At 36.6% G+C, this 19,680-nt stretch overlaps 10 protein-coding genes and 1 non-coding gene across 11 annotated transcripts; 8 read left to right on the forward strand and 3 right to left on the reverse strand.

Annotated features, from left to right (window-relative positions):
- Positions 1-121: 121 nt before the first annotated feature.
- Positions 122-1,204, forward strand: MME1 (Mme1p; the record flags this gene model as incomplete). The annotated part of the gene is made up of 1 exon (XM_003955867.1): positions 122-1,204. One exon carries the CDS (start codon positions 122-124, stop codon positions 1,202-1,204), a length of 1,083 nt encoding a protein of 360 aa, XP_003955916.1.
- Positions 1,205-1,768: 564 nt separating this feature from the next.
- PAH1 (phosphatidate phosphatase PAH1) lies at positions 1,769-3,967 on the forward strand (the record flags this gene model as incomplete). The annotated part of the gene is made up of 1 exon (XM_003955868.1): positions 1,769-3,967. One exon carries the CDS (start codon positions 1,769-1,771, stop codon positions 3,965-3,967), a length of 2,199 nt encoding a protein of 732 aa, XP_003955917.1.
- A 519-nt stretch (positions 3,968-4,486) lies between these two features.
- On the forward strand, positions 4,487-6,511 carry INP2 (Inp2p; the record flags this gene model as incomplete). Its single annotated transcript, XM_003955869.1, has 1 exon — positions 4,487-6,511. The coding sequence occupies one exon, from the start codon at positions 4,487-4,489 to the stop codon at positions 6,509-6,511; it is 2,025 nt and encodes a 674-aa protein (XP_003955918.1).
- Positions 6,512-6,863: 352 nt separating this feature from the next.
- On the forward strand, positions 6,864-11,702 carry DNF3 (aminophospholipid-translocating P4-type ATPase DNF3; the record flags this gene model as incomplete). Its single annotated transcript, XM_003955870.1, has 1 exon — positions 6,864-11,702. The coding sequence occupies one exon, from the start codon at positions 6,864-6,866 to the stop codon at positions 11,700-11,702; it is 4,839 nt and encodes a 1,612-aa protein (XP_003955919.1).
- Positions 11,703-12,057: 355 nt separating this feature from the next.
- HLJ1 (type I HSP40 co-chaperone HLJ1) lies at positions 12,058-12,720 on the reverse strand (the record flags this gene model as incomplete). Its single annotated transcript, XM_003955871.1, has 1 exon — positions 12,058-12,720. One exon carries the CDS (start codon positions 12,718-12,720, stop codon positions 12,058-12,060), a length of 663 nt encoding a protein of 220 aa, XP_003955920.1.
- A 412-nt stretch (positions 12,721-13,132) lies between these two features.
- Positions 13,133-15,325, reverse strand: CVM1 (Cvm1p; the record flags this gene model as incomplete). The annotated part of the gene is made up of 1 exon (XM_003955872.1): positions 13,133-15,325. One exon carries the CDS (start codon positions 15,323-15,325, stop codon positions 13,133-13,135), a length of 2,193 nt encoding a protein of 730 aa, XP_003955921.1.
- Positions 15,326-15,515: 190 nt separating this feature from the next.
- On the forward strand, positions 15,516-15,902 carry ATG16 (Atg16p; the record flags this gene model as incomplete). The annotated part of the gene is made up of 1 exon (XM_003955873.1): positions 15,516-15,902. The coding sequence occupies one exon, from the start codon at positions 15,516-15,518 to the stop codon at positions 15,900-15,902; it is 387 nt and encodes a 128-aa protein (XP_003955922.1).
- Positions 15,903-17,113: 1,211 nt separating this feature from the next.
- Positions 17,114-17,186, forward strand: KAFR0Btrna4M. The gene has a single exon. It is a non-coding gene; the product is annotated as a tRNA-Met (tRNA).
- A 94-nt stretch (positions 17,187-17,280) lies between these two features.
- MRPS8 (mitochondrial 37S ribosomal protein uS8m MRPS8) lies at positions 17,281-17,748 on the reverse strand (the record flags this gene model as incomplete). The annotated part of the gene is made up of 1 exon (XM_003955874.1): positions 17,281-17,748. The coding sequence occupies one exon, from the start codon at positions 17,746-17,748 to the stop codon at positions 17,281-17,283; it is 468 nt and encodes a 155-aa protein (XP_003955923.1).
- A 195-nt stretch (positions 17,749-17,943) lies between these two features.
- On the forward strand, positions 17,944-18,675 carry AIM36 (Aim36p; the record flags this gene model as incomplete). The annotated part of the gene is made up of 1 exon (XM_003955875.1): positions 17,944-18,675. The coding sequence occupies one exon, from the start codon at positions 17,944-17,946 to the stop codon at positions 18,673-18,675; it is 732 nt and encodes a 243-aa protein (XP_003955924.1).
- Positions 18,676-18,915: 240 nt separating this feature from the next.
- TPP1 (polynucleotide 3'-phosphatase) lies at positions 18,916-19,635 on the forward strand (the record flags this gene model as incomplete). The annotated part of the gene is made up of 1 exon (XM_003955876.1): positions 18,916-19,635. The coding sequence occupies one exon, from the start codon at positions 18,916-18,918 to the stop codon at positions 19,633-19,635; it is 720 nt and encodes a 239-aa protein (XP_003955925.1).
- Positions 19,636-19,680: the final 45 nt, after the last annotated feature.

Here is a 19,680-nt window from a genome sequence, read left to right on the forward strand (position 1 = left end):
TCTATCGGTGGCTAGTTATTAGCTCTATAGTTGACCGTCACACTTCACTTCTCCAGCATCGTTGAGTGCCTTTCCTCCATTAGTACCTGCATTTCGCAGCATCGAAGCAACTTCGCCAGATATGTGGTTGTTCTCATCATCGATTCCCGTAGTTAATACACCACATCAGGAGGACCAAAATGTACGCTCAACACAGAGACATTCATTTTCACCACCGCCACTACCCGCTTTTCCTCCTTCAAGTAATCAGGATGATTTGGCCGCAACATCTCCAATTTCGCATTGCTTTCTCTCTGGAGCAATTGGTGGTGTCATTGGTGATAGTGTAATGCATTCGTTGGATACTGTCAAAACCAGGCAACAGGGATCTTCGGCAGCAAAATATAAAAGAAATCTTCCCAGTACTTATGGGAAAATCTTGCTGGAAGAGGGATTAACAGGAGGTCTCTATAGTGGCTATATGGCTGCGATGTTGGGATCCTTTCCTACTTCTGGGGTCTTCTTTGCCACTTACGAATACTCAAAGAGGGTTTTAATCAATGACTTTAATGTCAATGATACTGTATCGCATCTATGTTCCGGATTATTAGGTGATTTTGTTTCTAGTTTCATATACGTGCCTTCTGAAGTTTTGAAAACTAGACTGCAATTACAAGGTAAATACAACAATGCGTTTTCGCAGTCAAACTATAACTATAAGAATTTAAGTAATGCCATCCATCATATCATTAAAACTGAAGGTGCTCAGACGTTGTTCTTTGGTTATAAAGCCACATTAGCAAGAGATCTGCCCTTTAGTGCGCTACAATTGGCATTCTATGAAAAGTTTAGAAAATGGGCGATTTTATTAGAAGATACCAGGCACCTTTCTATAGGTAATGAAATTTTGACCGGCGCTGCTGCTGGTGGCTTGGCAGGCATGATTACCACTCCGTTGGATGTTGTCAAAACCAGATTACAGACGCAAAAGCAAAAGCATCAACAGCTTCGAATACCGAGCTCGAGTATTTTGTTATCAAACTCTTTGACTAATAGCATGAAAGTGATATTTCAGAATGAAGGTGTCCTAGGGCTTTTTAGTGGAGTGGGTCCGAGGTTTATCTGGACAAGCGTACAGAGCAGTATAATGCTATTGTTATACCAAATGACACTCAAAAAGCTGAATCAAATAAATATGGATTCCTCATCAGTACCAGCTTTTTGAACGAGGTAGTTTCATGTAAATAACACATTTGTAACATATATACCGAAGATAGAATATTCTCAATGACATTAAGACATATACAGAAAGACCGATACTAGCCCCATTATAATGTAATTCTGCAGCATCCATATAGAATGCCAGCTTTCTTCAAGGCAGCAGGATAAAGAAGGCGATGTGCTCTCATTTCATATATAGTTTATTATATTACTGAGAGTTATATAACTGATCTACTATTTGATTTTACTCTTTCCTCATGGTATTGTCGAAGCAGAGTGTACAGCATTTTGCAATGATCACTGGCACTTTCCAGTCGTTGTTGGTACTAACCATTGCGGTCATTTTGAACATCACAGGCTAGTAAAGTCAGCTTCTTGGGAATCTTCAACATCCATCAGGTTTATTTTCTTATATGCACTGTCACCTTATTCTAATTTCAAAATTCATTCCCGTCATTATCGGCGCACAATGATTTTCAGTTTTCATTTAACGAGCTTGCAATAAGAAGCTTGGTTGAAATACTACATCAGTGTGGCCTCCAGTACTGTACATCACTTTATATTCGTAATGCAATACGTAGGTAGAGCGTTGGGCTCAGTATCAAAAACGTGGTCTTCGATCAATCCAGCCACCTTATCAGGGGCAATTGACGTTATTGTTGTTGAGCATCATGATGGTACATTGCATTGTTCACCTTTCCATGTAAGGTTTGGGAAGTTTCAGATTTTGAAGCCTTCACAGAAAATAGTACAAGTCATTGTCAATGGTCAGTTAAGTAATATACCAATGAAACTGTCTGAGTCAGGTGAGGCGTATTTTGTCTTTGAAACCAATCTTGAAAATGAGGATATCCCTGACGACATGTTAGCGTCGCCAGTTGTGAGTGCTAAAAGCTCACCCAGATTAGAAGATCAGGATAAGGGTCTTCTTGAACCTGAGCATCTGGATATAACCGACAATGAAGGTGTCAAGAAGTTTCAAGAGAAGCTTACGCAAGTCCATATTCCCAGCAAAGTGGATAAAAATGGTGATCTTCTTCTTGATATTGAAGGTTATAAACCAAGTCAGAATATGATGCATGATACTGATATGCAATTGAGACAGCTTTTAAGAGATGAACTATCCCATCATAGTGGCGAAGAGGACATTGATATTTCTAAATTTATAAGAGAAGATGTCAACGGTACGATAAAAATTATTAATCCATATGAAAACAGCATGACTGCCAATAATACTATGCTATCTCCCTCTGGATCACCTCCTTTGAGTGTGAGTGAACCCGTATTAGCATCTACTCCAGAGAACACAATTGACTCATTGCCAACGTCCTCTCTGGATTCAACGTGTGAACTAACCCCTACTACTTCTACTGAAACTCCTAAAAATTCTGATTCACAGAAAAAGACTTTCATAAAAACAATCAGGTTAACTAGTGATCAGTTAAGGTGTTTGAATCTGAACTATGGTGAAAATGACTTAAGTTTTTCCATAGAGAATGGTAAGTCGACCATAACTGCAAAACTGTTCGTATGGAGATATGATGCTCCTATTATAATAAGTGATATTGACGGTACTATAACAAAATCGGATGCACTAGGTCACCTCTTAACAATGGTCGGGAAAGATTGGACACATATAGGTGTTGCAGATTTGTTTAATGAGATTGCGGGGAACGGTTATAATATTCTATATTTAACAGCACGGAGTGCAGGACAAGCTGACTCTACTAGGAGCTATTTAAGATCAGTTTCACAAAATGGTAATCAGTTACCTGTTGGACCAGTGATCTTATCACCCGATAGAACGATGGCAGCATTAAGAAGGGAAATGATTCTGAAGAAACCTGAGATTTTCAAAATTGCCTGCTTAAATGATATTAGATCACTTTATTTTAACGATAACGATTATCTCGATATGAGTAACGATGAAAAGCCGACCCCATTTTTTGCAGGATTTGGCAATAGAATAACTGACGCTCTATCGTACAGAACGGTAGGGGTCCCCAGTTCTCGTATTTTTACCATTAATCCTGATGGTGATGTACATATGGAATTATTAGAGCTGGCTGGTTACAAAAGTTCGTATTTGCATATTAATGAATTGGTCGACCATTTCTTCCCACCAGTTATATTTCCCGATGAGGAAATCAGAAGCATACATTCAACAACACCAGGCTCTCCGATTAATAATTATATAGACCATTTTGACGGGGATTACACAAATAATATGAATACAACAACGGAAAATTTTGATACAACAAAGTCTTTATTTAGAATTAATCAAGAAGAAAAATTCACCGATGTGAATTTCTGGAGAGAACCACTTTTGAATTTCGATAATCTTTCTGAAGTTACTTCAGATAGTGACAGTGTTGATAAAGCTGAAACTTCACCAAAACGAAACCCAAAAGCTATTTTGGATTTGCATAATCAAAATCAAGGAACAAGCCCATATGATACAGATACAATAACATCAAGCATGACCAAAAGTGAAGATGACATTGGAAAGCAGATATATTTAGAGCTTGGATCCCAGCTATCTTCTCCAAAGATGACTCATCTTGATACGACTAATATTGATAATAAGATGAAAAAGCTATCGATTTCTCGACCAACTCTTCCTGTATCACAAGTTTCAAAAGTTAATGTCCTAGATGACGTTCATTCAAATGGCGAAACCCATTCTGTCATGAAACAAGAGTCAACACGGAATTCCGAAGATGAGTTTGATGATGATGAATTTGACGAAGATGAATTTATTGACTAAAACTAACGTCACAAGTGAAGCATAGTGCATATACATATTATTATTTATTTACAAATTTCAACAATATATCTAAGAGAATGGCCCCCTTTTTGAAGGCAGAAGAAAGATCTTCTACTTCAGACACAATCCATTTTTCTTTTCAGTGGAGGGCTGTATAAAAGTTAGTCCCTTCAGACTCAAAGCTGAACAAAGCCCTGGCCTTTTGCAAGCCAAAATAATTGAAATCATTAATTTGCTCTTCTCAAAGGGTGAAGTCTGGATTTATAACTACCGTGTGATGAGTATTTTATGCCAATTCTATATTTCGTGCAACGCTAAATGGCTTTATCATAAAATGATTCCGATGCCTTTGTTTTCCTTCATCGGAACTGAAAAAAGTAAACAATCGATTCGGTAACATCAACATAAGATCAGAAGAAGTTTTCTGCAACGTAGTTCAGGTTGAACAGGACGGACAATTTCATAGAACCTAGTTTTTTCACCAAATTAGATTCTAAATTTGTATTCTGGCCTGTTACAATGGCATTTCAAGGCGCTCGGTCAGATGGTCTTGGACTAGCGGTTTATTCACAAAGCCAGGACTTTCAGAGGTCATTAAGTTCAATTAATCCCTTTGATACGAGACACCGAGGAGATAGCTTGCTTCTGGAAAATTTAACCCATAAAGTTCGTGATTTACTGCCGTCGCGGACAAGTCATTTCAATGATTCATCTCCTACAATCGTCAATGAGGACTGTTTTGGAACCAGTACAACTATGAAAAATGTACACCCTCCTGTCTCGTGGAAATTATTGGTAGATCAAATATTTGCTTCAGCACCTTTACTCAAACATATGAAGTTTTTGGAAGAATTTCGATACATTATAGTGACATCAGCTTTTTTACATGACATAGATCCAGATAAACTCCGATTGCAGTCAAGAGATTACACCTTCAAGACATCCGAAGAACTTAATGCTATCAGAAATGCAGATATAACTTTTCACAGATTGAACTCATTGAGGGACATCGTCACTAAGAATTATCATATAAAAACAACTCTGCATCATTCAGAATTACTACTTCGCTGTTATAGAATTGCCAAGTTACTGAACAGGAAAATAGACTCGGGAATTACGGGCTCTAAAGCTCAGGTACTTTCATTACTCCTAATTGGACTATATTTGACATTTGAACAGAGGAATTCCGTTGCAGAAATACTCCAAAAAAAAGTTCTACAGAACCTCGATCTAACTGTTGCTGCAATTCAGGACCTAAATTCTCTTTTATATCGATTTTATCTGCGATATAAGGAAGAAATGGCAGATTCAATGCTCCATACAACGCTAGCTCACAAATTATCTGAAACAACCACATTATCGACAATAAAGGCTTTAACGATCTGCGCTATGGACTCGCTATACTATAACATACAAATTCAAATCGGTAACATTATAGTATATTGTAATCCAGAAGATTTATCCAAGTATTGTCATATGTACTCGTTAGATTTAAGTGAGTTGCTATTTTATATCGAGCAAGATGCGATTGATATAGAAGCCAAATCCACTAGGGTGCGCCTGTTTGAAAAGTTTTTCTTTTGTTGTCTTCTGTCAGTAAATAATATTAAGACTCAACGAGGCACACAAGAACTGCATCTCGATACTAACATTATGGAGATGCTGTATATTAAATATTCAATAACTAAAGCAGATTATTTCCAATGTCATGACGAGATAAACCTTATGAACAACCTTATCACAATGTTATCAAATACCAATCATTGTGTTAATTCCGCCATTTACAATCTCAAGGAGCATAAACTACTTTTGGAATCCGTCTATCAAAACGACATTGCGAAGGATGTGAAAGAAATTGAAGAAAAGAATGTCATGGCATCAATAATGAAACTGTTAAATGAGCTCGAGCAGAAACTTTATATGTTGAACAAATATGACGATGACACCAGAAACAAATTAATTTATGATAAAGTGCAAGCACTCACAAAGTTATCCAGATCTAGCAAACACGTTACTTCTCAAACTCTGAGTGAATCCTCCAACGTCCCATCATCTGAAGTAGCCACGGATATCACCGACTTGAAGAAACTACATTGCTCCAAATATCTTAATGTTCGGGTCGAAAGAATAAACCTAAACCAAAAAGTGCAGTTTATTGACGCGTTGGAGCACGAAGAAAACGTTAATGATTTAGATAATTTACAATTTTGCTCCTTTAGTGACAATTTAGCGAATGCTTCAAGCTTACTTTCCTCCAAATCGAATCCCTGTAGGGATACTACTATTTTGCAACATGAAGATAATTTTGGAAAATTGAGTGATAGGGAACTCGAGAACAGGTTAAATGAGAAAATTCGTAACTTTTCAATAGAAAATAAGAGAAGTAAGGACCAACTAAGGATGAAAAAATCGATGGAACTGCTGAAGGGACAATATACGTCAGTTCTACAATCTAGAAATGCACCGCAAGATGTAGCTCGGAACATACTCACTTCAGAGGTTAACATTCCAATGATCTATGAAATCGATGAGCTATTAAACTGAATTCTTGTTCCATATAGAAGATCCATATAAATAGACATGCATATACACATATATATTCAAGAGAACCAGCAAAATATACATTCTGACCTCTGAGAATGACTTTAGTAGTCGTCGCTTATTTCTTTGTTTTCTGAAGTATATGACTTTTGAATTAAAGTGAAGCTTGTCTTGGCCGATATTCGAAAAGAGCGTACGGCGAAGGAAAATTGTTGCATCGATTATGATAAAAGCAGCTTCCGATATTATTGATTTATACTCTTATTAACGCTTAGCTAGGGACTATTCAAATTGTCATTCGACACTGTAATAATAACGGCTCATTGAAATAGCCCAATAATTTGGTTTATACATTATGTCTCAAAATGATCCCAAAAGAAAGAGGTCAGGATCACTGAGGACACAAATGTTCAATAAACACTTGTACGATAAGTTTAGACAGAACTCTTCGCAAGATGACTCTGAGCCCGTGGAGTTAAGTGATACAATAGAGACAACAGTTGAAGAGGACCAAGAAACAGGAGAAGAGGACTTTGAGATAGAGCAAGACGCAATTATTGATCAAGTTGTCTGTAAGACTGGTTTCCTTCCTAGAACATTAGATTTGCTCTTAAATAGACAACGAATATTACATTCTAAAAGTGGTAGACATATTCCCATAACATTGGACCATACGTTAGCTGAATATTCAAAATTTACATCAGCTGATAGTGATCAACTTATAGACGAAAGAACGGACAAACCATACTGCAATAATTCGATAACATCATCACGCTATACAATATATTCATTTTTGCCAAAACAGTTATATGCCCAGTTCTCTAAATTGGCAAACGCATACTTTTTTATTGTATCAATTTTACAGATGATTCCAGGGTGGTCAACTACAGGAACATACACAACCATCGTTCCATTACTGATTTTTATGGCCATATCAATGGCAAGAGAGGCTTGGGACGATTTTAGGAGGCATAGGCTGGATATGGAAGAAAATAAAAGGATTTGTCAAGTACTGACTAAGGATATAAACAATGAAGTGCGATCTCATTCAAATTCAGGCTTACCCAATAACGAATCTCTAAATACTCATTTCACTAATTTTGACTTATTAGCTAGTAAGCACAATGTTGTAATAGAGGAAAAGCAGTGGAAGGATTTGTGCGTCGGTGATTTCGTATATTTAAAACAGGATGACTGTGTACCGGCGGACATCCTACTGTTGATATCTGATGGAGACAACACAGAAGCTTTTGCAGAAACAATGGCATTAGATGGTGAAACAAACTTAAAAAGCAGGCACCCTCATCCTGAATTGAGTAAATTAACGTGTTCTGCATCTGGTTTGGCGAATATTAATGCACAAGTAACTGTAGAAGATCCCAATGATGATTTGTACAATTTTGAAGGTAATTTGGAACTCCAGGATCGCAACGATAATACTATAAGAAAATTTCCTATTGGACCGGAAAATGTCATTTATCGTGGTAGTATAATTAGAAATACCAGAAACTTAGTTGGGATAGTGATTTCCTCAGGTGAAGAGACGAAGGTCAGAATGAACGCGCTGAAGAATCCAAGAATAAAAGCTCCAAAATTACAGAGGAAAATTAATATGATCATAGCGCTAATGGTTCTTGTCGTTATCTGTATGTCAATGTTTTCTTACATGGGACATGTACTTTTTAACAAGAAATATTTGAATGAAAATCAAGCATGGTATCTATACAAGCAAGACGCTGGTGTGGCACCCACAATTATGTCATATTTAGTGATGTACAATACATTAATTCCATTATCTCTATATGTCACGATGGAAATAATAAAGGTAATGCAATGTAAAATGATGGAATGGGACATTGATATTTACCATAGTGAAAGCGATACACCTTGTGAAGCGAGGACAGCCACAATTTTAGAGGAATTAGGACAAGTATCATATATTTTTAGTGATAAAACAGGAACGTTGACAGACAACAAGATGGTTTTCAGAAAATTTTCACTACTGGGTTCTTCTTGGATCCATTATGCCGACCCATCCGAAAACAGTTCGTTGGCATTAGGACAGCAAGATACTGAATTAGATGTTGTTTCAATAGAAGACCGGAGCTTCTTAAATCAATTTGGAATAAGAGACAATGATCAAAATTCTATGAATTCACATGAACTGAGGAACCGTTCAATTCACCCTCGAACCTCCGTGGAATTCAAAGGTAATTCCTCAGCGAAATACTCCGGTAGACCAAGTATGAGTTCTTTATATGGAAGAATGAAACCTGTTTCCGATTCACTAAGTACAATCAATTCACACGGAAGTAGTGCAACAGGTAATGAGAACATTAAAAGCTCGTATGAGTTAATAAGGTACATTCAAAAGTTTCCAGATACGGAGTTTGCGAAAAAAGCTCGCTTTTTTATACTTTCAATAGCACTATGTCATTCTTGTTTACCACAGAAGGTAACTTCTGATGCCGACAATGAAGAAAATGATACTATTGAATATCAATCCTCATCACCTGATGAGCTAGCTTTGATTACAGCTGCTAGAGATTTGGGTTACATTGTAATCAACCGAAATGCGAAAATACTTACAGTCAAATCTTTTCCTCACGGATTTGATTCTCAACCTATCCTAGAGGATTACGAAATCCTCGATACAGTTGAATTTAATTCTCAGAGAAAAAGGATGTCTGTTATTGTGAAATTCCCGGGCCCAGAAGGCAAGCTCCTTTTAATTTGTAAAGGTGCTGATAACGTGATTCTAGAGCGCTTGCATAATAGTGCTATTGCACTAAAAAAAATGGAAGATATCAATGCCGCGATATCTGAACGTAAGGAAACTGAAGCAGAAGTTGTACTTCAACAAAGAAAGTCGTTAGAAAGAATTGCTTATGACGGGAATAATCCCCGAAGCTCATTAAGGTCTGCCCTGAGTGACCCAAGAGAAAGCTTATCATTAAAAGCAATGAGAACAAGTCTGTCTTCTAAGAACAACAAGAGGACAGACCCTGAGATGCAGATTGGCTCTATTGACGCTTTTCTGGACACTGTTAAAAAAGCAGACAGAGAAATAAATGAGGTAATTAGTAGAAGTAGAAAATCACTACATAAACAACAGCATGAAAAATATGGACCACGATATTCCCTTGACAGTCAGGTTATTGATAAAAATGGAAGGCTGAACGTTTCCATATCGTCAGATGAAAAAGAGATGCTTGAATACATCGGTGATGATAAACTAATATCGAACGAAGAATACATCATTGAAAAGACAATCCAAGCTATTGACGAATTTTCAATGGAAGGTCTAAGAACACTTCTATATTCTTATAAATGGTTGGATGAGGATGAGTATGCAACTTGGAGAACTAGGTACCATGATGCAAAGACCTCTTTGATTGATCGTAAAAGGAGAATAGATGAAGTGGGTGAAGAGATTGAGAAGAATATGGGGCTCCTAGGAGCTACAGCTATAGAGGATAAATTACAAGAAGGCGTTGCGGAGACAATCGAAAAAATTAGGAGGGCTGGCATTAAGATGTGGATGCTAACTGGTGATAAAAGAGAAACAGCTATCAATATAGGCTATTCTTGTAGACTTATCTATGATTATTCCACGGTGGTGATATTGACCTCGAATGATGAGAACATTATTTCAAAAATGAATGCTGTCTTGCAAGAAATGGCATCTAGTAACATAGCACATTGTGTTATTGTCATAGATGGTCTAACATTAGGTCTTTTTGAAGGGAATCCAATATTAATGTCCGTTTTCATTGAATTATGTACAAAAGCTGACTCAGTTATATGTTGTCGTGCTTCCCCATCCCAAAAAGCTTTAATGGTTTCAAATATAAGAAAAACAGATAAAAGCATGGTAACATTAGCTATTGGGGATGGAGCAAATGACATTTCAATGATTCAAAATGCAGATATTGGTATTGGTATTGCAGGTAAAGAAGGTCTACAGGCCTCCAGATCCTCAGATTATTCTATTGCTCAATTCAGGTATTTATCAAAAGTGCTTTTTGTACATGGTCGTTACAATTATATCCGTACATCAAAGTTTGTCTTATGTACCTTTTACAAGGAACTGACTTTTTATCTCACACAAATGATTTATCAAAGATGGACAATGTTTTCTGGCACGTCCATGTATGAGCCATGGTCTTTATCGATGTTCAACACATTGTTCACTTCTTTACCCGTTCTTTGTATCGGTATGTTTGAAAAGGACTTGAAACCAATGACGTTGTTATCAGTTCCTGAATTATATTCATTAGGTAGATTGTCAGAAGGCTTTTCTTTATCAATGTTTATTGAATGGTTGATATTGGGGACAGTTAATTCTCTGCTTGTGACCTTTCTCAATGTGCTAATGTGGGGTTATACATCACTTTCTGATAATACACTGTATCCTCTTGGTGTTATTAATTTCACTGCGATTGTTGTATTAGTCAATGTCAAATCGCAATTTGTAGAAATGAGGAATAGGAACTGGTTGGCTTTAGCGTCTGTGATACTTTCATGTGGGGGATGGTTGGTTTGGTGTTGTGCTCTTCCTGTAATTAATCATTCTGATCAAATCTATGACGTTCCATATGGATTTCTTCATCATTTTGGGAGAGACATAACGTTTTGGTGCTCTTGTTTAGCACTAGCTGTTTTACCAACCACTTTAGACATTGTTTTCAAAACATTCAAAAAATTGCTGTGGCCCAGTGACTCTGATATCTTTTCGGAATTGGAGCAGAGAAGTAATATTAGAAAGAAGCTTGAAATGGGGGCCTATAATGAAATGAAGCAAGGTTGGACATGGGAACGTGACCCCAACGCCTTTAAGAGATATAAAGAAAAAATAAAGTCGAGCTCAGGTTCAAAGGCCAGTTTATCGTCAGGAATTGATACAGTAGTGACCAATGATAAAACCAAAGAGGTGAATGACGCTACGCCAGATGTGACCCCCGCACTCCGTGATCAAATATCATCATCTAAAAATGCTTCCGAAGTTTACGAAGTCTTACCCAGCGGAAAAATCATCAGAAGGGAGTCTCTGCAGAGTTACAATAATGGTACAGAGCCAAATAATGTTGCTTCCAGACTGTCGAAGAAGTTAAGATTCAAGTTAACAAAGAGGAGTGAGGATGAAGAAGAAATTAAGGAAATTGTAGAGCAGAGGATGAAGGATCTCGAATAAAGAGAGAAGAAAAAATTATGTATCATTATTTATTTATTTACTTACTCATTTCATTTAATTTGCATTTTTTACATACGTCTCGAAACTTGATCATGTCAGATACTTATCTTGTAGCCTTTATATCAAGTTCCTATTATAATTGCAGTTCATTAGAAAGTTTAATGTATCAGCAATCATGCATAAAAATTAGGATCATTTTATCATGGTATTAGCAGAATGTTGACAAAATATGGTATGTGCCCGTCATTTTGTCATTGACCAGTTTTTGGCTGTTGAATGGTATAACTGTGGGCCATAAAGGTAAAAGAAAAAAAGAGGAGAGAGACGCGACTATAGTACAGTAATGATGTATTATTCAACCAAAGATTAGCTTTTCTAGTATCGGTAGTAAAAAGAAGAAAAGCAGTGGTAATAATATTCTTACAATCTCCTGCCACTTCTGTTCCTCGTCGTGCTGGCGCTGCGCTTGTCTTTGCCTCTGTCTTGGTGTATATCTATTTCTCGGGACATTGTATGCCCTAAATCCACCAGGTCCAAAACTAAAAGTTGTTGCATTATTCATGAAAGGGCTCTGTCTAAATGGGCCTGCACCCCCATTCATATTAAACAAGAAATCAAAGATATCTTCAGGTGCTGCTGCTCCTGCATGACGATTTCTAAAAAATGCATTCTCAAAATTCATTGGGAAATGTTCCGATTGACTACTGAAAGCAGATTCTGAAGCTGCATTGGATGGTACATGACGATCATCCGGATCTCTTCCTATTCTATTAAAAATTTCACGCTTTTCACTGTTACCAAGGACCTCAAATGCTCTATTTATAAGTTTGAAGGCTTCGGCAGCTTTCGGATGTGGATTTTTATCAGGGTGCAACTTTATAGCTAATTTCCTGTAAGCTTTTTTGATTTCGCTATCATTTGCTGTCCTATTTACTTTCAGGATCTCGTAAAATGCATGTTTATCCTTTGAAAGTACGTCTAGCGCAATCTTTTCTTGATCTTCTGTATAAGATGACATGAAAGTATTCTTTAAATTCTTATATGCTAGAGTTGATAAGGTGAATGCGGGAAAATTGGTACAGTTTAACACTAGAATTATCGAAGCAAAACGTTAGATGAAATCAACTCACTCTATACTGGAATTTGTTGAGAAAAGAAAGCGTTTGCGTGTCAGATTTAAAGATTTTAAGTTCATTCACCTTTCAACCTCTTTGTTCGTCACTAACCGAAAAGTAGCGAAAAGAAATGTCATGCTGTTACCCGTCTTTTAGAGTGAAGGCTTTGAACGCAACAGCTTTGATGGCTTAAATATATGTGATTGATACATATTATGATAGATATCTATGTGAATATAGTTGAAATGCATTGGTTGTGACTCCACTTACATAAATTATATGTAATGAAGATTGTTTTAGTCTTGACTTGTCTGGTTATCTCCGGTCCACGTCATGAAGGAGACGAGAAAAGCTTCTATACGACGACAGGGCACTTAAAATGTTTCTCAGGTGCTTTAAGCCTCTAGTTGGAGGATCCCATGTTTGGTATGCCTCCCATATTTGTCGCAATCTATTCAATGTTTCGGAATCGTCCCTTTCAAATCTTGTCGGGTCTTTATTGGTGATATTCAAGGAAGAGCAATGTAAAGATGTAGAAAGATGAATATATTTAGGAAAATCTTGAATGGGGAGATTTCTTAGTTGTAGAAAGGTAGATAGTGCCTCGTGGAATTTCCATACGAGATCATATTGATTTATTGTTTCTAAGATGCTTGTAGGATCAGACTGATGGTGTATCATTGCCAGGTGTTTTGGAATTAGTAGGTTTTTTGTTCGTAAAGTACAGTCGACAAAATTTCCATATATGCTATCATCATCGTAGATTCCGCTGCGAATGTTAATTAATTCAGGATTCTTTACTGTTTGGTACTGAGCATACTCTAGAAAATTATAAACACTTGATATTTCATCCTGCAGCTCTTCTTGGAATTTTTCTGCGAAAGCTTGTTTAGAAGCCCATTTTGGATCAATATTTTGTAACCAGATTTTTGTGTCGGTTGTCTTTTGTTTCTTTAAAGTAGTTGGCAAAGTGTTTGGATTAAATGACCTAGAAATGAAGTAGGGTCCCACGAGTGTTAAAAGTGGTATAAAATCATTATAACCCAAATTTTGGGCGAGCAAAAAATTGTCAACTAAAGAGATTTCGAAGTTCCTATCATCTGGTATCTTTACCTGGAAATCAAAGCTGGGAGTTTTCATTTTAAAGTCGGGTATACCTATTTCGCCAGGTTTCTTCAGATCGGTATCCAGATAGGCTCCATCACACCAAAGGTTCCGCATTATTTTAGGGTGACAATAATCAATTGCCAGCTTCTGTGACAGTGTCATGAAGTTATCATACAGCTTACCTACCAATGACATCCTAAATAGATCCCAATTGAATAAGATCCAATCCAAGTCTTTCCTTACCAATTTTGCCTCCACGGAATCAGGATCTCGATAATTTTTCAATTTTGAAAGAACCTCTTTTTCATTTTTAGTAAGGCCTTGAAATAATTGCTTCTCTTTAGCTTCCTGGGCTTTCGTATAATCCTGATCTGCATTTGGGTTAATAACCCTGTTAAAATTGTTAGCATCTACACTATGATCCCAAAACCTGTAGCCTTGGAGGCATGACTCTATACTAAGCAGCCCCACATAAGTATTCGTATCAAAACCTAGGGATTGATGATTTTGTAAAATTTCCCTTGCTAATAAAACTGCCAGGGGGACGCTATGATATACCCCAATAAAAAATATTGAATCAACTTTGTAGAACAAATTTTTCCAATTAGAGAGTAACGTATTGCATTCTTCGAAAACTGTTTTCAATTCTTTGCTTTCTAATGGACATTCGAAAGATAAAGATGAAATCTCTGATACTTCTTGATCTTGCAAAGATTTTGCCAATTGCTGGGAGAGGTAATAAGCAGACCGCTGTTCTCCTAAAGTTACCTTCTCATATTTCTCAGGCAGCCAGCCCACTAATGAAAGGATTAGAACCCTCTTTTGTTTCAGTAGTTTATTTCCTTCCTTTCTCAAATATAAATGTTTTTCAGTGGGTAGATTATAGTAGTTTTTAACTGCAGACGCAATCATAGTTCTTAAGGGTAACGGATGGTATATTTCATTTGGTGACGCAGACGGCAGTAGAAACGAGTTATTGATATGAATGTTATATTGTGCCTGCATTTCAATTGGATACGCCGGAAGTGGTAGGGGACATCTCCCAGAACCAGTATCGAACACACTCATTACTCCTCCTTTACCAAGGGAGCTATTTATTTTGCTCTGCACCTCTGTTAAGTCCTCATACCAACACCATGAACTATTACGATTTGAGATGGCATTTCTTGCCTCAGTTTCCAGTGAAGAAATTTGTTCTGAGTTTAACTGAGAATATCTTGTATTATCGTCTACGCTGACCAAATTATTTCTTGGTCTGAATGGTGGTACCTTTGAAATCATACTTGAATACCAACCGTTGGCATCATTTTGCGCTGTCTGCAAATTATCCTCACCAGAATTCCACCACCGTCGCCAAGTATTCTTTCCATTTGAATCGGCAACAGGATCAAGTGTTGTCATATGCACTGTTAATGAATTAGCGTTCAGTCTACTTTCTGAATCGTTAGCCCTTTCTTTGTTCAAACAAGTTTTAATCGCTTCAATTTAAAAAAGGGCCCTCGGTCAGAAAATATTGATCACTTATATATATATATATATATATATATATGTTTATGTACTTAGAAACAGCTTTGGTATAGCTTCTACCATAATGGATGTACTTTATTTTAAACGTTTGGTTGAGAGGGATCTTTTAGAGTCCCGATTTGGTGAGCTCTTTTCGGATGCTAATGAGTTGAATGAAAGTAAGGCCATGGGAGATGACTTGTCCAATGAGGAATTAACAAGCATGAAATTCACGTTAAAAACCAAGGATAATGAAATCAAGAGACTGAGGGAAGTCATTAATGTTATGAGCAGCAATAATAAAAGGATGAGCGATGACCTGATTGGTGCAAATATCGAGAACACGGTACTACAGGAAAAATTGGACTCTTTAACGCAAGAGCACAACGAATTGGTCAAGAGGTGGCTGCAAAAAGTTCAAAATGATGTTGAAACTATGAATGCTACAATAGAATCGCATGGAAATAGATGATAAATGTGAGGATATTGAGAAAGACGGTAAAACTATGAGGTTTTAATCGATGATTTGATGTTTTTCTGCTTCTTGGGCAGAAGAAGCTGATATTGTTTGATATACAGTCTTCCTGCATGCACTAACAAGTGTGTGTCTGTAGATACATCTCTAGTCGATGTGTAGGAAGTGCAAAATACCTCAGCTTTGTATAGCGCATTACAGTGAATCTCTTTTGTTATCATCCGTTGTTTCTAAAGGGGTTTCAATCAAGCACATTTATATTTGACACAGAGGATAATACTTTTACCTTTGGTAAGGGTTTTTACAAAACAATCTGTACTAGTTTTACATTTCCACTCAATTGCGAGGCAGCAGCAATGTTGAGTTGAAAAGGTCAGATAATTCCGTGCCTTTTCTATTCAAATTGATATGTTTTGTTTTTTTAGCTGTTAGTGACTTGTGTTGTAATTAGATCTCAATTATAAAAACACATGTAAATGATCTAGAGATGAGTTCGATGTTGATTTATTAGATAATGGTTCAATGTTGCTTTTTATAGTTTCTTATTTTAAGCTTATAGTCAGAGATAAGAAAAAGCGATGTCATAGTGACTTTAATTCTATAAATAATCACTAATTTAACGTAAACTTCTTATAAATAGAATCTTCATAAAAGTTGGTCAAACATTCAAATTCGCTTTCATATTTTGATCTTGGGTAGTTATATGTTTCTAAATATCCCTTCCTTTAAAAACCTTCGTTCGCATTCTTCTCCTCAAAAACTATATCATATTCTTTAACTGCTTTACACTAGTCTAGGTTTGGTATTCCATTGATTACAACTACTGATCTAATCTGAGTCATTTGAATTATTAAGAATTCGATAGTCTAACTTTTGGCCAATTATGATATAGCTTGGAAATTTTTCCCTTTCTGACTGTTCTACATTTGCTATATTTATTATCTTGGCCATTAATACATTGTACATGGTAACATATGGTCATTCTCAGCAGTAAAGAACAGAAATGGGGTTGAATTCAAGTTGTACAGCAAAAAATCTTAACAAAAGGTTTGTGGCCCCACTGTTTAAAGGAAGAGCTCATGTAGTGTCATTTCTGAGTGGTAATTGAACCAACTGCATAAATTTGGCGTCCAAAACTTTTAGTAAGAGATTATTTAGCATTATAAAAATTAAGTATAACTTTTGACATTTAAAATTATGTTAAATCAGCTTCTGTAGCTCAGTAGGAAGAGCGTCAGTCTCATAATCTGAAGGTCGAGAGTTCGAACCTCCCCAGGAGCAGTTATTTTTTGAATCACAAATTCGTCTTTTTCTATATGACAACTATTTACATGATATATAGTAATGAAATTGTGATATTGCATGTCCAGTTGTATTATCTTATTCTGCATAGTATCTCTCCATTGTACCCCTTTGTCAATGCTTCATGTATGTCCAGAACAGTATTGTTAGCGCGAATCAAGATTAACTCACCGGGCTGCAGTGGCTTTATATTTCTTACCACTTTACCTGAACACACCTTCTTCAGCTCGTCATTGGACAGCTGGATCCTAAGACTGGGTTTAGAAATCAATTGGCATTTATTCAATATCGGTCTATTTTCTCTATATTTCAAGCCCACCCATAGTCTTCTTGTGGAGATATTATCTGGTGTCACTTCGACATATTCTTTATCGGGACCTTTCGTTGAGCCCCTTTGAATTGAAGATAGAAAGCCTTGTTTGTATAAATTATACGCAAATTGCAGTTGCAATTTTGTGTATGGGATGGATGTCAATGTCAATCTAACTCGACTGCAGTTTTGTAAGTGAGCACATGTATGAGCCAGTTTAACTAATGACATCTATTCTAAGAGTGCAGCCTTTATTTCAAATACCTTATATCTTTATGTTGTGGTACGTAACTCGATCAGTTTTTTGTAATGCGAGTTCTAAATTTCGAATTAAAATCTCGTAAATACTTAGAAGGGGTTTGGTGCAACTTAGCCAATATTTTCGCAAATATACGAGAATACATCAAAGATTGTAAACTGTCTACCATGCTCAAGATAATTAGGAAAGATTTTTTGTATAAGAGCCTGCTTTTAAATCCTTACAGGTATGGGAAATTACCAACTGTGCAGCTTTCCCCAATTGTCTCTTCATCGAGAGCTTACAGTAAGAGACCTATCACAGATGCAAGGGAAGATGCACCTAGTTTTAAGAAGATCTTTCTGATCGGGATTGTTGGCACTGTAATATTTGTTGCTGCAGCACGTTCGTTGGACAAAAATCAACCAAAGACGTCATACTCGGCAGAAGAATACGAACAAGTAATGAAAGGTCTGAGAAGAAGAGTGACCCTGTTCAAACCTGGTGAGTTAGAAGTTATATTTGTTCCTACGGGCGACCTAGCCTCTGTCCAGAAGTATTACAAGAAAGACCTCGAAAAAATGAAGTATATAGAACCAAAAGAGATTGTAAACCTCTATAGAAATAGAACCGATGGCAAATACCAGGCTCTACTGGAGGATATTTGGGAAATGTATGCAGATGACTCCGTGAACAATCTACCTCCTGGACTTCTAGTATCCCTTTTGGAGTCTTACATGAAGGAAACCTGTCAAATCGGTGACAAGGTTGTCATCACGAACTTTCCAAGAACTATGAAAGATGCAATCAAATTTGAAAGCGAAGTATCAGTAATAACGAATATCATAATTCCTAGAAATGAGGCAGACTCCGATATCTGCAGATATTACGATACAGTTTCAAAAGTAAAACGTGTATAAACGACAAAAATTTTGTTGATATTCCTTTATTCAGCTCAGTAATCAAACATTGAAATAATTTGCTAACCAATGGCCATCTTTTTTATACGATTTGATACCATTCACTTCTCCACAATGAATTTTGAATGTCTATCTGAAGAGAATTTTCTCGCTTCGAGTGAAATAAATTAATGAAATTTCGGTCAATGAGTTTAATCAAAATACATTAAATAATTCGTGCTACATCTTTATCGCGTAAGAATGTCTCATAAAGAAACTGTTTTACCTTATCTTATAAAGTATACCCCTAAGAATCGAATAGAAGATTATCAAGCAGCAAACGTTTATTCATTTGATCTCGATGGTACAATAATAGGGACGAAAACTAACAGTAAATTCAGTAGAGCACCAGAGGATTGGAAATTTTTATCATTTGGTGAAAGTCTCACAACTTTAGAAAGGCTAATTGAGATAGTTCAAAAAGATTCCAAGGCCCAGATAGTTATCTTTTCTAATCAGGGTGGTGTTCTCACGGTACCACCAACTTCAAAAAGCTGTATAAACTTTACAACAAAGGTCAAACTAATACTAGAAGCTATTGCCGTGAATAAGGGGGGACATGAGTTACTAAAGCGATTATGGATATATGCAGCTCCGAAAATGCCTGCTTCTTTATTTCCTAAGAATAAAAAAGCTACCTTCTCTAAAATAAGCAAGCCGATCAAGTCACCGACTAAAATTCCTGCGTCCGTATTGCCCAGCACCTTTGAGAGTATGAGAAAACCGCAAACAGGAATGATTGACGAGTTTAAAGCCGATTTCAAGAGGCTTTATGGGGATCCCATGCCTCAAAACGAGCTAAACTGGGTTTATTACTGCGGAGATGCCGGAGGAAGGCCCTCAGATTTCAGTGATTCAGATAAATATTTTGCTAAAAATGCTAATCTAGGCTTCAAATTTCCGGAAGATGTGCTGAAGTAACTAATAGCTAATCCTAAGAATAGTAAATAAATGCATGTATACAGG

This window comes from Kazachstania africana, chromosome 2 (genome assembly GCF_000304475.1).
Source record: "Kazachstania africana CBS 2517 chromosome 2, complete genome".
In the NCBI taxonomy this organism is placed as follows: Eukaryota; Fungi; Ascomycota; class Saccharomycetes; order Saccharomycetales; family Saccharomycetaceae; genus Kazachstania; species Kazachstania africana.